Raw genomic sequence first — 17,668 nt, forward strand, 5'->3', positions numbered from 1 at the left:
AGCCCTCGAGTAGCTTTGTGCGAAATTCCGAAAACCAAACCAATACTCTTAAGTACGAGCATACGACTGTATTCATCCCACCCGTTTCGGGTCTGGACAACTGTTCTAACAGTATTTAACAAACTATTTAGCATTAATCATCCAGAAAATCTAATGTTTCAAATTTGTGAAGCCGTCGTTACAGTTGAATCAACAATACGGCTTGGAATTAATAGTGTCGGTAACCTTTAATTACTGATGTTGCTAAGTTTTGTACATTTCTTTCTTCACCGTGCGAAACGCACCACCCCTCTAATGCACTTGTGCAAGTTATAGTTTATGTGGTAAGAGCAGGTATATCACCATGAAATATAGTAACACACTCGTTATAGTGGGGAACAACACAAATAAATCTAATAAATTAACGTCCTGAGAACATTTTGATAATATTGTAACAGCAAATATTACTAATGTTAATATGCTTAAATATCCTCTTTGAGAACATTTTGCAAAAGTAATAGTTTAATATATCGTGTTGCTAGTGTGAAGATATTTTAAACCACTACTCATTTTCTATAAGATTGTGGAAAACTTTACGACAATACACCTATTACTTTAAGAGTAAATAAGAAAAAAACAAACATAATATTTGGTCTTTATGAGTTATCTTTTGTTGCCAAGAGTAAACTTGTTCATACGTAGATGTTTTTAAAAATGAGTAACACTAATGCTACTAATTTTTCTGAATTTTAAAGGAAACCAGTTCTCTAATATAAAGGTATTTTGTTTCTCACAAAGTTAAACTGCAAACGTTGACGAGAAATAAATGTGTGGTCGTGTGGATTCTTGAATTTGTTAATGTCCACTGACTAAGACGGGTCATCACAACAAAAGGTTATGTACAGTTCTCGTATTTGCTGTTGTGTGGTGGCATCACACTTGCCTGATTCGGTACTATGTGGTGAATCTAAGAACATACTAGGCCTCGCATTTCTTTCTTGCCGCTGAATGCTGCAGTTTTAGTGTTGAGAGAAACGGGATACTTCAAACACGAAAGAAGTTAAGAAATCCGCTCAGGCACAGATTAAGTTTCAGTTATTCTGGTCATTATTTTCATGTTTACGAACTACCGTCTTGCGTTTTTTGTTATACGGACGCGTCGTGTTGCGTTTCTAGCCAACGCTTGTTAGATGTTCGTTCGATCTTAGTGTTATTATAAACTCGCGTAAAGTAAGAGAACTGTTTTTTTTGGTTTTTTTAATTTCTAAAAGCTACTCGAGGGCTATCTGCGCTAGCCGTCCCTAATTTAGCAGTGTAAGATTAAAGGGAAGGCAGCTAGTCATCACCATCCACCGCCAACTCTTGGGCTACTCTTTTTACCAACGAATAATGGGATTGACCGTCACATTATAACGCTCCCACCGCTGAAATGGCGAACATGTTTGGTGCGACCAGGATTCGAACCCGTGACCCTCGGATTACGAGTCGAACGCCTCAACACACTTGGCCATGCCGGACCAGTAAGAGAACTGTGACTGTGAATATTGTGCGTTTTTCTTATTAATTGGCTCGTTACGTGCATTGTCATACGAGTTTAAGGTGAATAATAAACATATAAGCAAGTTGTAGAGAATTTGTCATTGTTCGTATATTAGCTAACATAACCTCCTGATAGAACTATAGTGTTACTAAACTGATTTTATGGCTCAAATTTATAGCAGAATTACAAATTGCGCATGTCACATGCAAGTTTAATGTTAAGTTATGATTATTATTGAACTACAAAAGTAATACGTTTAAGCCCTGTAATTTTTTTTCCTTTTTATTTTATCAAGTGTGTGTGTGTGTGTGTGTGTGTGTGTGTGTTTAAAATTATAGAGGGACTCTTTATTTATTGTTTTTCTTTTGTTATTTTGCCCTAAAACCATAATTAGTTATCTGTTCATTGGTTGTTTCAGTGTTGGTAATAATATTGATTTTGTATCATTGTACTTATTTAAAAACCTAATGTGTTCTTAAGGCTTAGAGTCGATATATTTCTATGGCTATATTTTCCATTCACCCGTAACTACACTTGTTGGGTGGTAACTGGAGGTTTGGGGTCGTTGTCCGCTAATAATGGAACCGATAAAAACGGAAACAAAACGGAAATATTTTTTATTAACTGATATAAGAATTATTTTAAGAAGAAACTGTGCCATTTTAGTTTTTCTGAACCTTTATTATTATAGTCTGTCATTCCGTACGTAACAATTGTACGGATCAGTGAAGTACGTATAAATAGATTAGGATGGATTCAACAAACTTGACATTAAAATCGTTATTGTAATATTATGGAAATACACATAAAGCCAATGTCAAAATCCTTATACCCCTATCTGTAACATTCATGCAGCACCTAAAAACATTCGACATTAAACGGTCAACCTCATTGTTTTAAGTTCATAACAAAAAGTCTTATACAGAAACTATCTGGCTTTTTATACATTCTACTACTTTAAATCAGTTAAGTTTTTCACAACAGCTCACTCGACCCAGTTTGAAACAAGGGCAAAAAAGTATTAAATTAAAATTATTTATTATGACTTGAATATACATCAAACTGTAACTAGAAATGATAATAACTAGTGACTTTTTTGCTCATAAATCTGTTGTATAAATGATAATACTCATTAACCTCTGGGTGAACCATTCACCTAGTTAAGAGCACTGCTTTAGATTGTAATGGCGGTAGTGTGTTACTTACAGTGTAATTTAATATACCAAAATCTACACACCAGAAAGTTATTTTCACTAAATGCGTCCGGCAATTTCCCTGAGAAGGTTAGACCAACTTGATCTATTTGCAAACAGAAAAGTGACTTTTTTGTCTCTTGTATAAAAACCGCTTCAGGGTTTATTCTATTTGCAGAAGAAAAGAATCGCTTGCAGTCCAATGCAAAAGATTTATATAAAGTACAAACATGAGTTATGCATGGTTAATATCCAACTAAATATTTCGTGAAATAAAGCCCGCGAAAAAATGTTTTGTTCTCATTTTAATGAAAAAACAACTATACAACTGTTTGTTATTGATCATTTTGTGCATAGCTTTAATGACCAGAATACAAACACTTTGTTTGGAATATCAAAAACGTTACTAATCTTTTCACTACGATGTTAAAGTGTAATAAGATATTCTCGTATAGTTCCTTTTAAACTTTTGTTGTTTAACAGTTTTAAGCCTGACGGCTGCTTTCATACAACAATGTTTAATAACATCGTTTATATGAAGTGTTTGTTTCAGAATTTTTCCGGAAACCTAAGAAGGCACTCGCCGCCAACTGTTGAGTTACACTTATAACTCACTCACAGCCCAAGTTTTTCGGCAGCAAATCACGGATCGTGAGTTCCGGGCCTTAAAATGTGACCACTCTAACTATTAAACATCTCTACTAATATATAAGCATTGTGTAACCTGAAGTTTACTATATACGAACTTACATGCGTGTTTGTTTAAACCTGTTCACTACAACTTGGTGGCTTACTGACTTACTTTTTAAACTGGTATATGTATGATTGTGTGTATGGGTGTGGGAGGTGGACATCAATTACAACAAACAAAAAGAGGGGTGGGGGCGCTGTCTAAATAAAACGTTTGAGAACCAGTGTACAAGACTACAGTCAGCTCCTCGATTCTTCACTCTGAATAACAGTTTGCAGTGCCTTTACATAGATCAATAACATGTGTGTAACCTCATTATCATAAGGTAAGATAAGCCCGTCTCACGACGGCCTGAAATGATTAGCTAAAGAACTATTCCATTCATAGAAGATATGTGCTAATGCAAATGTACATTTTGAATCCCAATATCTAAACAACTGCACTGCATACTGTGTATTAATGTCTTGGACCCTGCCGTACTTGGTTTTTTCTCTATAAATGTACGGAGCAGATGAATGGACGGCTTCTTCTGTTCTTGACGTCCAGTTTCCTCTCTCTTCACACTGTTGTGAGTCACCCAATATGGTAACCAAAAAACCTTGAACGATATAATTGCACACGCGTATAGCTCATGAGCAGTTACAGTCGGCATTTTGATTCCCTTCACCTAGCATAATGATTATAGGCTGTCTGGAAAAAAATCACTTCTTGTTACCAGTAGCTGTACAGTATATAACTTTGTTTTTACATATATATTTCTCTACAAGTGGGTTTTCTCGACATCACTCATTATAACTTTGTTTTTGCTCTCGTCGGTAAGGCTAACTTTATAATCACATAGGGATGATATAACTTGCTTCTAACTGTTTCTTTCTAAGGCTTTCCATTCCACTTGAACTTAAAAAAATAAATAAATTATTCTATCTGAACGTATGACTCAGTAAAACTGTAGAATTACCATCGACGTTTCTCTAAGTTAACATTAGAAACGGTAAGTCCAAAGTATGGGAATCTGTATATATGCATTAGAGAGTACGAAAGACTTAGAGACATGCTATAGCTAGAGAGAAAAAACAAAAAAGCCAACGTTCTTTCTCAGTTCCATTTTGTTGTTATTCGATACGCTGAAATCACATTAACAGTTTCATTTCGTTTCGTTTCACTTCAACATGAAATGAATTGGAAATTGTTATCGAAGTTCCATTCAACTTGAATTCTGGCGTTTTTTTATCAACGATTTTGTAATTTCCCCTGTGTTCCACGTGGATGGAAAAATATTGTTCAGAGCACAAAACGAAGGTAATGGACGAGTCTGAAAAGAAAATAACTTTTTTGTTTTTAAATTAAGCACAGAGCTACACATGGGTTATTTGAGCTGTGTCCACTGCCGGTATCAAAAATCGATCTTTAACGTTATAAGCCTTAAGACTTACCCTTCGATCACCAATAGGGGATACTTTTATATAACTTGTTCAAAAATTATACCTGAAAATTAGGAGATACTTGTATGTTTTTGTAAAACATAAGAACCTTCTTAAAGTTATAAAAGCAGTTATTTCCCTAAAATCGTCCTAGACATAATTTTTTTATTTGAAATTATAAATTTCCCACAGGTCTAGTCTGCATCAGTATACAACGTGTGGTATGAACACCAGTTTGTTTCGCTATTACTGTTTTTAGTAATACATATCCTTTATTTCCTTGTATCTAGCAAAACCAACACAACACGAACTAGCTAATTATAAAACCAACAGAATCTCTAAATATTATTTAAAAAAGTAGCATCTTTCATCAAGACTCGGGGGGCGAACGAGTCCAAGGTGCTTCAAGTGTTGATTGTTGTTATTTTTAATCCAGATATTCGCGCAAAAATACTCGATCGTATAGCCGATAATCGCATCGAACTAATAGACTAAAGAGAGCGCACCTGGTGAATAACACCTACCACTAACACTTGGGCTACTCTAGTTTGATCAGATAGTGAGATATGACCCTCATTTATATTATGAATCTACGGTCCCAAAAGCAGAGCGATTTTTTTCTTACAAGGGCTTCGAACCATGAACTCCCAACAATCCATTGCCATTTCTGTTTGTTTTTCAACGAGTTCCTTTTAGCCAGTTCCGTTTACTTGTTTAAGGCCAGTTGCACATTTTGAACATCACTCATATGCAGACATAATGTTACATCACATGACAAACAAAGAAAAAAAGCTTAAAATGTTTTCTCTCTTCGCCAACTTAAGTTTTTAACTTGTTTCATAACATGACATATCCATGCTATAAAGCTGCTTCAGGCCAGCTTTCCCATCTTCTGTTAAATATAATGTTTCAAGACTTTTCCAGAACATTTCAGTTATTTTTCATAACACTTTAAAGCTTTCGTCATCTGTCATTTCTATCTCATCTTCACGTCTTTTCAATTTTCTTTTAATATTATTTAATTAACCTCATTTTCATTAAGCTACCTATTTAGTGAAGTGATTAAGTATTAAATCTGATAACGCATTTCATAAAGTCATGGTTTTCTCATGACATTTTAAGAACATTTATGTCTCCCTTATTCTTCATAACTTTTCCGAATCTGGAAATTAACTTTTTTCAGGTTTTTCAGGACGCGTAGGAACGCTGCACTTTCATCCTCATTACTTGTCTTTTAGACAGAATTAACATCGTTGGGATTTTAGTCACGAAATAAGAGGTTATGATAGACAAAATCACAATGTTGTGAAATATAAAAACCTGCTTCGCGGTTATAACACGAAATAATATATTAATAATAAGCCGTAGAATTATGAAATGCATAATTTACCCACATAAATTCGCTGGTACCTTTTATAGTCACTGTGTTCAGCTGAAGGGCAAATAGTTTCTATTGTATTTTAGGTTGATTTTCGTCGATTAGTTTGCTAATTTGACGTGATTTGTTTAAACGTTATGAATAAATCCCGGTACTCAAGATGTTAAGGGGCCTTAGAATTTAACATAAATTATAAATAACTCTGGAACAACACGTACCAGTCTAAATATTTCAGTTTTAAAAACTTAAGATAACAAAGGTACTCTTTGCTGCAATGTGATTGGGTCACCAAATAAAATATTATAATGAACATTATTTACAACAGCCGAGCTGGTGTATTATGGTATATAAGAAGGGTTACAAATTCAAAATTTAATCTCACTTGGACAATATATACCTTTCAGAAGGTTCAATGAGCTTCGTCCATCTGCATATACTACTTTAGTATGGAGACGCATAGAATGGCTACCTCAACTGGACAGCATCTATATTATAAATATATATGCTATAATCTTGTATGCACTGCGAACCGTCGTGCCTGTACGAGCATTCGTCTGTCTTCCGTTTGAAAAGCTGTACACGCAAAGCTCCACATTCACTTTGAAATGACGGGAGAACATGTATGGATAGTGTTAAATGTTATTCCTTAAGATATTCTGCATTTAAATTGTTAAAAAATAACCACACTATCGTTTACATTTTAAAATGTGACTTATAGAATAAAAATATTATTTACCGTATATTGTTATTGAGCGGCTCTTAGCAAGGATGAAATGCTTAACAATTACTTTTCGCAGTGGACAGTATACTTGGCTCTAACAGAAGCCAAGAGTGCAACACAGTTAACCTTTTTAAAATTCACTAAGTTAAATTGATAGATTAACTTAAACTGGATAGGGGTGCTTTGCTAGATTACCTTAGACTTTAAACTTGCTGGGGACGGGTACTTTTGCTTGTATTATATAAAACCCATATACATGTTTCTTACGTCAGTTTCTCTGTTATCTTCGACCTGTATTATCTACCTATCGACTTGTTCTTAATGTATCATTCTGTCTTTCTATGTAAATCTCAAACTTACCTAATACGCTGTTTAAAACATTAATTTCTGTGTTTCTAATAAAAAAATAAATTAAAATTCCGGTTTGTATGTGTCTACAGCATGATCCTCCTAGCAGAGTTCAGATATGGGTGGAGCTTATTGTATTAAAACAATACATATTCTTTTAGAATCAATCACAGCACATAATATAAAACTATTGGATGCCAAATACCATGTAGGCATCTTAGCATTGAATAGCTTTCATTTACATCAACTTGTTTTTAGGTGGTTTTTTTCAGATTTGCACAATTGAATAACTTTAATAATGTGTGTATTATTCAACAACACATCAGAGGTTTTGAGATTAGGTCGACTTCTGGTTCAAACAGATAGAACCTGTTTAACCTTCAAAGGGGAATGTCGGTCCTCCTTTAGGCCTTCTTTTAAACAATAAAAGATACAAATGTTTTTGTTTAATGTCATGGTCGTTTCGCTTTAAATGTTTACGTCACCAACTTTCAAAACGGATAAATACTATTGTTTAATTATCTGAATTAATTAATCTTTTTGGGAAAATATTTTAATGTTTTCCTATAAATGCATCATTTTTTCAGTAATTATCTAAGAAAGGTAGTATATATACACACACGATGAGTTTAGTGATAAATTTGAAGACTTACAACAATGAATAGTGGAGGTCGATCCCTGCAAATGGCACCTCTCATTGTGCAACTTCGTGCTTGAAACTAAACAAACGAAAATCTGATGATGAGCAGTTTTACCTTCATACAGCACCACGTGCTTTGACGCACGTGATAAATCTGTTTTTCTTATCAATTTCAAATTAACGTCTACAATCATATTTTCGTGGGGAAGTGCACTTTTGGCCGTATGACCTCTGTTTTTATAAAGAACAAACTTTATTTCAGCGTTTTGTTCTCTTATCTTTGGCACGCAATCTAAGGAAGGACATTTGAACCTTTATGTGGCGAATATGTACTTTTAATTCATTTGTTTCGATGATTTTTATCGGACAGTGACTCCCTCTACTGTAGTCTGTTACTTATTTTTATTGTTTATCTTTACTATTTTATGTAAGAAGGCGGACTCACGTTGTGCACGCGCATAGATGGATGCGTGGGTCTAAGCCAAGTTTGCTCTGCACGCTCGCACGCGTGTATAGTCCATGGTGTGATACAAAAATGTTAAACGTTTATCGTATTTTTACTCAATATTTTATGCTTTTAGACACCATCTCTTTGTGAACTGTATATATTCCTATTACATTCTGTAATAGCCACCTTCCTATATATATAATATATATCGCCCTCACTCTTAAACTTCAATATCCACCTGTAGTTAGCGTATCTTTCTACGTTTATAACATATAGTACGAAGGGGATTAAACAGAGAAAGGTAACAATATATATCAATAAGCTTGATATATATAAGAGTATCATCCTATTTTTCTGGACCCAAACCAACTTCATACTTGCCATCGTTACTTATTGACAAAGTACACTACTGATTTCAATGTCCTCCTAGAAACTACTTCAAAAAATACCAGATTTCGTATAATTTTTCTCTTCAAAAGGTTACCAAATACGTTGTTCGCCCCTATTTTGTGTGTTCCCTTTCTGCACATACTTACCGTTAACTTATCATGCTCTGTATCAGTGAAGTATTTAATTTTGAACTAATAGGTTAGTTAAAACAGCAGCAACAGACTCACCGTTAACATTTGGGGTTATTCTTATCTGATAGAATAGTAGAATTTGACTGTTAATGTTTTAGTCCCCCCACGACCCTAAAAGGCAGAACGCGTTTTTGCGGCAAGAATCGCTAATCACGAACCCTGGGATTCGTATTTGAATGTTTGATCACAGAAGTTTGCACGTACATTCATCAATATTTTCTCATTTTCACCGCGAACTTTATGGTCATATCTTTCTGTCGCAATTTTTTTCTATACGTTTTCACAACTGTATTGTTTTCATATCTAATTATAGCGTTATAAAAACAAAAGCGCTACTTCTGATCTTAAGGTAGGATACGAATCAAACGTAGACGTACTTAACATAATTTAGTCACATGTCTGAATAGACTGAACAGTAATGTTTATTCCCACAAATATGAAATAAAACTCAATATACTTGGCATATAGTACCCATGTTTCAAAGCTCGTTTGTAACAGTCTTAATGAAATGTGAGTGTCATTTTTTTCATTTTCTTTTTCTACCAAGCATCCTTCCCTTTATTCAAATAAACTTTTAATACTCAATTGTTTACACCTTCCTAGTTATTTTACTAAACTTGGGGCATTTTTAATTGAAAACAATTATTTAATTATCCCTCCAAAATAGTTCCTTGATTTTTCATTATAAGTATTTAAAAGCTTGTTTAAAAAAATATTTACTAACATGGCTCTAAAATACTATAGATACGGCCCGATCAAGCTCGTAGTGCTAGAAAGAGAGAGAAAAAAAAAGCAGTCAGTTTGGTTTTTAGGATTTATGGTTATTGTCAAGCTTTTAACCTCAGGCGATATACAGTGTAAAACAAAAAAAGGCAGTGGGTATTAAGTTTACATGTTGATGCCGACTACTAAGCCACCGTTTCCTCAAAAGATTGAGGAGAAAGGAGGCGATGAAGGAATGTTTGAGATGGTGCTTACAGGAGTTAAGGTGAATAGCCAAAAAATTTTATGACAAAAATTTAAAGCGTAATTATAAAACAATTTCTAAGAACCAGTTCTTATATCAGTCTCATATTTGTGAATGTTAGAATTTTTTTTTTCAAATTATATTTGTTTGCTACAAATACTATGATCAGTATCATTCGTTAACCTTTATTACAAAAGAACTAGAAGGAAATAAAACGGAACTGAAAGATATTTTCCACCTGTTATCGAACCTTCTAACAAATTGATGTGAAAAGTTTTAAAGCTGTGTCCAATTTTCTACATATTAGATCACTACCTTTCAATAATGTATAAAGATCACTGATATATTGCTTAGCAGTTAGTGTGAATTCTAGGATTCTTAGTTCGCGATGTTTTTGCGAAAAACTGATCAGAAGTTTGGAGTAATCTGGGTGCGTTATAAGAGTGAGAGTCTAATCCCTCTGTTCGATCAAACTAGAACAGCCAAAGAGGCGGCTGTGGGTGCGTTTAACTAGATATACATTTCCTGTAGTCTTAGCAGTTTGTAAATAAGGACAACTATGGGCAAATAGCCCTTGTTTAGGTTTACGCGAAATTCTGAAACGTTGTTGCTCTCATAATATCACTGGTAGCACGGGCTGAATTTACCTAAAATTCAAGCGTTGTGGGGTTAAACGTTAAAAATATTCCATGGTTTGATCATTTATGTTACCATCATGTAGGGTCTGTAAGTTTGTGATTAACTCCCCCAGAATTTCTGTTTCTACTAACACGTGTAAAGACCGATTGGATAAATTTGTGTATACACGGTGTACTGTTATCCCATCCAAGTTCTATAGCCCTTTAACCGTATTGCGTATAGAACAATTCTAATAAACCACCTAAATCTTTCTTTCATCCCCCCCTTATACAGTAGGTTGGCTGACTCAATACACTATTTCATTGTCGTCCGATTTGCCTTCAAAGCTGTCGATTAAACAAATGTACATGGTAGTAGTGGCGTACAAAACTAAATATCAGGATCCGGTTTCAGTGTTATGGTAACGCTTGGTACAACTTAGATATCATGAGTTTGTAAGTATTTATGTATCGCAAGACAGCTAGTATGGGTATTAAAACTTTTATTAAAATAGAGAACAACGTTTTGACTTTCTTAGGTTAACAAAGAGTAAGTATTTGCATATGCTGTATTTGTGGCTTGTTAGTTGTTATTTTTTTTTATAAGATAAATTCTAAAATACACCACGAAATAGTTATATATGCGCCATTTTTTAAATTTGTATTTCTAAAATTTCCTGTTTTGATGCTGTTAAATTAAAAATGCAACAAAAACAGGGAATTATGTGATTGTTTTTATATCCTTCGGATTCATCCTGCGACTAGTTAAGTAAATCAAAGTAAAAGTTAGGATATATCTATGACACGCAATTTTTGATAATTGTAAACAATGTCCGTCCGCTATAACTTCTTACCAGATTACCAATGATGAGTTAACTTTAACTGTTGGGATACACGAAATATTCAATATATTCCTTAACCACGTAAAAAAGCAACGATTAATTGTAGTCTTTGTGCTTGAGGTTTTCAAAAGGAAATACGAAAAACCTTCTGTTAAGTCGTAAAAGGTCACCTGATTTTACAAGTTGAACGCGAGTTACTTTAGTAATGATAAGAAACGTGTTCATTTAAAGAGTAGGGGATAAACCAAGGTGAAGCTGGATTTCCATGTTATTATACAGGGTGTTCGGAAAGTCACTGTGCACTTGTATATGCATTTGATTAGAAAATTGCACAGTGACTTTCCGAACACCCTGTATTATTTGCTCCCCAGTAGTACACAGCCATGTTTGCGAATTTGTACTGCAAGGAATTTGTCAAAATAAGGTCTATATTTTCGCTAATTATAAAATTTTCCTGGGGACGGTACCCACTGAAACATTTGTACTTTCTACATCCCCACAAATGTAAAATTTGTTTCATTCCAATTTTTGGTCCTTTCATACATACGTCCACCAGCGGCATGTTTGCGGACTTAAAACACTAGAACCCGGGCTTAGGTACCTGTTGTGGGCAGAGTACAGATAGCCCTTGTGTAGCTTTGTGGTTAATAACAAACAATTATATTATTGATTGAGGAATAAGTGTTTCTGAAGTAAAAACAACCAGCTATCAACTTTGTCCTGAAATCTTGTCAACTTCTGCTTCTTAAGAATACAGCTTGATTGTAGAAGACAAGTCGTTGTAATTAATGTTGAGAGTCCAATCTACTCGCTATCTATGACAAGGGAGGGTCAGTTCTGTCCCATAACTCGCAGCAAGCAGTGTTTAACACAACTCGCTGGTTTGGCTTGTCTTTGCACACTTGTATATAAAACTGTCAATGATATTGCTTGCGCGCGCGCGATCGTGTGTGTTTGGAGGACATAACAGCCAGCCCCTAATTTCAGGCAGGAGTTGTGCGAGTTAGCCTATTCTGGCCTCTGGCTTTATGACGGCTGGCGCAGAAAGTTTCGACCTCGCAACGTTTCCTTCAGTGAGTGAGAAAAACTTTGCTGCACCTGATAGAACGCGCAGTAGGGGTTGACATTAAGTCACGCGCTGAGCTGTGTGATCGGAGAGTTCAAGTGAAATTTTCTTTCTTTTTTTTATGTGCTTGAATATCGGACTTTCTGAAATATAACCGTTAGCCACTTGAACAGAAGTGAGACCATGTTTACAAGATGTGTAGATGTGCAAAACGTGCAACATTCCAGGTGCCCTGTATCAGGTAAAGACAGTAGTGAACATCTACATCTGGAATTATCTCGGCATACGAACCTGCTAACTGAACTATCGTGATTGAATGTGATATAATCCAACACAAACTATTCATTTCGTGCCTATGCCACTTACACAACTATATTCGTCTACGTTTGGTAACATTGGACATATTTTTTTGCTGATGTTACGAACTTTCCTTGCGTCATCGACAGGTGATTCGGCACTACTATGTCTTACCTTCGTCATAGTTTCACGTTACCTCATCCGCCACGCAAGTCCAAGATGGACTCGGTTGAAAAAGACTGTGGATTCAGTAATCGGACACTTAGCCGACATACGGGGCTATCCAAATCCGAGTTAACGCTCTACGCGAATCACTCGAACGGTACAGAGTACTATGGTTTGGATAAATTGGAGGACTTCTACTCTCAAACAAAACGGAGCTCGTTTCCGGATTTTTATGGTGGCTATTCCATTCCGCAGTATGAATCTCCCAGTGACACTCATTCGGACTATGAAAGTGCAGCCAGTGAGAGTGCTAGTCCTTCGGAGTGCGAAAGCATTTCACTTGCTAGCACCACAACCACAAGCAATAGTAGCGGCAGTGTTCATTTCAGTAATAGCTGTTCTGGAAGCTCTCATGAAACCTGCTCGGACAGTCATGTTATCAGCCTTGATCACGAATCCAGAGTTTCCATGTTCCAGCCCCTCAGTAAGAACAAAGAAACGGAAGTGTTGGGTGGAAGTTTAGTGGATCTACACTGCTGCTGTCGATGTAACTATCACAGCTCTGGTTCCATGTACCGACTGAACCTCAACAGTTGTGACCAAATGGAACCACTGTGGGAATCTGACGCCAATGTCCAGTTTCGACCTCGAAAAGGAATCAACTGGTACGACCGAAAGATACGTCACCGCTCATGTCCCCTGTTCCAGGCAAGTTAAATGCGAATAACATTATGATTGTGTACAATTTCATATTTTGAAACTTTGGATGACAGTACAACTTATAATGAACTATGCCTTGTTATTTAGGTAATAGAAGAAAAAGAGTTTAATTAATAAACATGAATTCGTTTATCCATTAAAAAAACACATGAAATTGAGGGTTCCTTGTTTTTAACTAATTAGGAAAGAGGGCGGCACGAGCGAACCATGACATGTAATAGGATCAGACATAATTAAACCAGTTAGTTGGTTACGATCCTGTCCGTAATTGTTGAACATATTTTCTATGTCAATAGCGGGAGGAAAACTTATTGTACGCCTAATTAACTTATTCAAACAAGCTACTGTCAATAACTGTTGTACACAATGACGTGGGGGCTTGGAAATTAAAATTTTCAGTTTTAATGTAATACAAAACTTAAGCTTAAATCACAATAGCTGTATTGTTCTAATTAGATTTTAATCATTCTATATTATATTTATGCTTAGTTTTGCTTGTTGGGAGGAAATCTATTTCTATGAAAATTACTCTTGAGTAACCTTAGATTACAGGTACACTCGTAATTGCAACTGTTGTACTTATACTCGTCCAAAAATATAACTCTATAAAACTTCCGAATTCCAGTTATTTCTCACGATTTATTAATGATTATCATTTTGAAAATCAAAATCTATTTTCAAGAAAAACTGTAATGGAAGTTTTTCCTAGGAGAACTATATTTTCTACAACGTAGACTTCTAAGTTACTACTACAACTTCAGTTGAGTCTTTTGTACAAACTCATGATTCACTCTACACTATGTTTGTTTTTGACTCAATATCCACCAAACAACCCGTTAAAAATCAGAGTTGAAAGTTAGAAATAGCTGATTAGTCACTGCATGAATAAATTACGCATTTTTATGTTGTTTTTTTTTATCTTTCCTCATTTCCATCATACCTTAGCCTCACCTGCATCAAAATAGTTTTCACTAATTATAACATGTTTCGGGGGGGGGATATCTCCCGAAACATTTTCATTTTCTACCTTCCCAAAGATCTAAAATGTTTTTCATTTCAGCTTTTGGTGTTTTCATATATACTTCACCCAGTGATACGGTAGTATGTCTACAACTTAGAACACTAGAAACTAGGCTTAGATACCTGTGGTTGGCAGAGTACAGATAGCCAATTGTGTAGGTTTGTACGTAACTTAAAAAAAAAATAGCTGTTATTTATACATACATTTCACTTATAGTATACATCGTGTGTCTACTGGTTTTATGCACTTAAGAAACGTGCAAATGGAAAATTGTGTGAATAAATACTGAATGACATTGCAGAAAGCAAGTTGGAGAAAACCAAATTCTAACATACACCGATACCCAGCACAATCAACTAATTTGTTCAAGTTACCGTGTGTTCGTTCATTTAAACAAACCGAAAGTTTTTATTGTAATTTGTTTTTAATTTATCGTAGAAAAAAGAGGATTAATTATCTCGTAACCGCTTAGTAGATATTAGATATAATATCGCCATTTTTTTTATAGTGAGTTGTATTTTTATTAATTTTTAAATCCGAATTATTAATGTTTTTTTCATATGGGTTCCACTAAAAATGTTTATTTTGAGGTGTTTTAGGTGTATACGCGGTATCAGTTTAGGCCCTAAAAATGGAGAAAGCATATAACTAGAAATATTGTATAAAAACCGTTATAAGGCATCAGACTTAACGCTGAGCCATCTGGAAACGACAGGAGAAAACAATAGCAGCACATAAATCACATTATACAAAGCCTACCTTGGAAGAATAATTACTATAACTTGCTTGTTGCTTAAAGTGTCAGCTCTTTGAAAAATGTAACCAATCGTTTATAAAAATAATTAACATTATCATTAACTTTTAATCAAAGCCATCTACCCACATAGTTCGGAACTAAACATTAATCGGTAATTAATGTAGGTAATTTGATAAACTGGTCTAGCAGGGTATGGAGTAGAATTAGAAAATCAACACATAAAAACCTATATTAAATTAGAATCCACTAGTTTGATACCATCATGTTGGCGATTTTTAAGTTAACTATTAATATCATGACAATTGGAAATATGTGCGTGCTGTAATTGTAGTGTACTTCATATTATAAACGATGATGTCATTAGACATCCACATATACACTGCCATCTGGTGTGCATGCCTCAAGGAATTTTATACTCTTTTTATTCTTATTATTTATTTTTTGCACGCAAGGATGATCCCTTTTTGTTCCTTGAATTCTTTCCCTTGTTAGTTACTTTTTTGCTCACAATTTCAAACCCTGAAAAGAATAAGTTCTGTACAGAAACATACCACAAGGCAAGTTTTTGTTCACGGACAAAGAATATTATTTCATCACGAAAAAGGTTTTAAGCCATCAAACAATTCAGTAATGGGTATTATACAAGGGGTAGTTAATTTCTAGGCTTGATAACACAGTTGTCTGTGTTAGCTTTTTAATGTGCTATCAGATTGTATGGAAAGACAAACATATTTAGTCGTTGGTGTAAAGTTTTTCCCCTTCCAGTTTAACTTTCATTTACTTCAAGTTTATGATGTTACTTGGAATTTGACGAACCTGTTTACTGGTTTGTTATATTCCAGGTATAAAATCAAAGTTTTTACTTATCATGAAGTTGAAAGATTGTATAAGTTAGCATTTGAACTGTGAAAGTGGGAAATGTACTGTATGAAGAGTTAAGATTTATATTTCAAATATTAGTACTTTTTAGGATACTATAAAAGAGAACAAGAAAAAAGAAAACTGTCTACGTGACAATACCGAAAAGCTAACTTTTTTTTTAGAGAACGGACATGAAATATTTTGTCAACAGTAATAAATATAGAATTATAACTTTTTACAAGTTCCCGATACGGTATTAAATTAACACTCAGTTCTACAAACCACGTGTCGTGAGGCATAAATTTTTCCAGAAATTCTCCCTTGGGGATTATACAATTGTACACTTTTTATTAAAACCAAACCTAATGTGTTGAGTAATTCGTCATCAAAAGCATTACATCTCCGAAGTTATTCTGTTAGGTACTTAATCTTGTTGGCACGGCCATGTGGTTATGGCACTCGACTCGTAATCTGAGGATCAAATCCCCGTCACACCAAACATGCTCGCCCTTTCAGCCGAGGAGGCGTTATAATGTTACGGTTAATCCTACTATTCGTTGGTAAAATAGTAATTCAAGAGTTGGCACTGGGTGGTGATTACTAGCTTCCTTCCCTCTAGTCTTAAACTGTTAAATTAGGTGATGGCTAGCGCGAAATTCAAAACAAACCAAACGTAAGCTTGTTATTCTTCCACAGGGGGCGCACTTCTAGTGTTAGGGCAAAAGAATACCCGATAGGCGTTGAACGAAAAAGTGAAGAGAAAATTCAGTTTACAACTTGTCCCTTCTGCAGTCAACGTATGAGGCAAAGGATAACTTGTGCTCCATTTTTCTGTACTCTGAGCTAACCCACAATAATCTAAGCAGGTTAGAAGAACCAAATGTGTAGTTTTCTGAATTAACATCCGTCCCGTTTTCCTAACTAAACATTTTCTTCGCATTATTGTACTCGCTTTACACAGTCAGCAATTTATGATATGGATGAGCTCTGTACGAGCATTCGTCTTTCGTTTGCAAAGCTGTGCACGCAGACAAAGCTCCACATCCACTTTTGAAATGACAGGAGAACAGGTATGAATAATGTATTCTCAAGTTGGCTGGTATGGGTATTAAAACTTTAGTTAAAATAAAGTACAGAACAACTTTTTTGACCTTCTTAGGTCATCTTCAGGTTAACAAAGATTAAGTATTTGTATATGCTGTACGTGTGGCACTTATAGTTGAAACGTTGTTCTGTACTTTTTAAAATTAGTTTTAATACCAATACCAGTCGTCTTGAGAATACATTTTTTTACTTCAAGATGGTTTCTTATCAATACGAGGTACGAATAATTCTAATGCCAAATTGTATTCTTTAAGCAGGATATTCTACACTAAATTGTTAGGAATTAATTACACTATGATTCACTCTTTAAA

General features: G+C 34.8%; 1 protein-coding gene across 2 annotated transcripts in view; it reads left to right on the plus strand.

Annotated features, from left to right (window-relative positions):
* Nucleotides 1-17,668, plus strand: part of LOC143222893 (uncharacterized) — a 198,753-nt gene that overhangs the window by 156,177 nt on the left and 24,908 nt on the right. The window contains exon 17 of one of the 2 annotated variants that reach the window (XM_076450050.1): nucleotides 3,266-3,417. The exons of the other annotated variant lie outside the window; for it this stretch is intronic. Coding sequence (XP_076306165.1) covers nucleotides 3,266-3,322 — 57 coding nt within the window. The 3' untranslated portion in view covers nucleotides 3,323-3,417. Of the gene's footprint in view, nucleotides 1-3,265; nucleotides 3,418-17,668 lie in introns of those variants that run through there. 2 annotated transcript variants of the gene reach the window in all.

Source organism: Tachypleus tridentatus, chromosome 1, assembly GCF_004210375.1.
Source record: "Tachypleus tridentatus isolate NWPU-2018 chromosome 1, ASM421037v1, whole genome shotgun sequence".
NCBI classification, from domain to species: domain Eukaryota; kingdom Metazoa; phylum Arthropoda; class Merostomata; order Xiphosura; family Limulidae; genus Tachypleus; species Tachypleus tridentatus.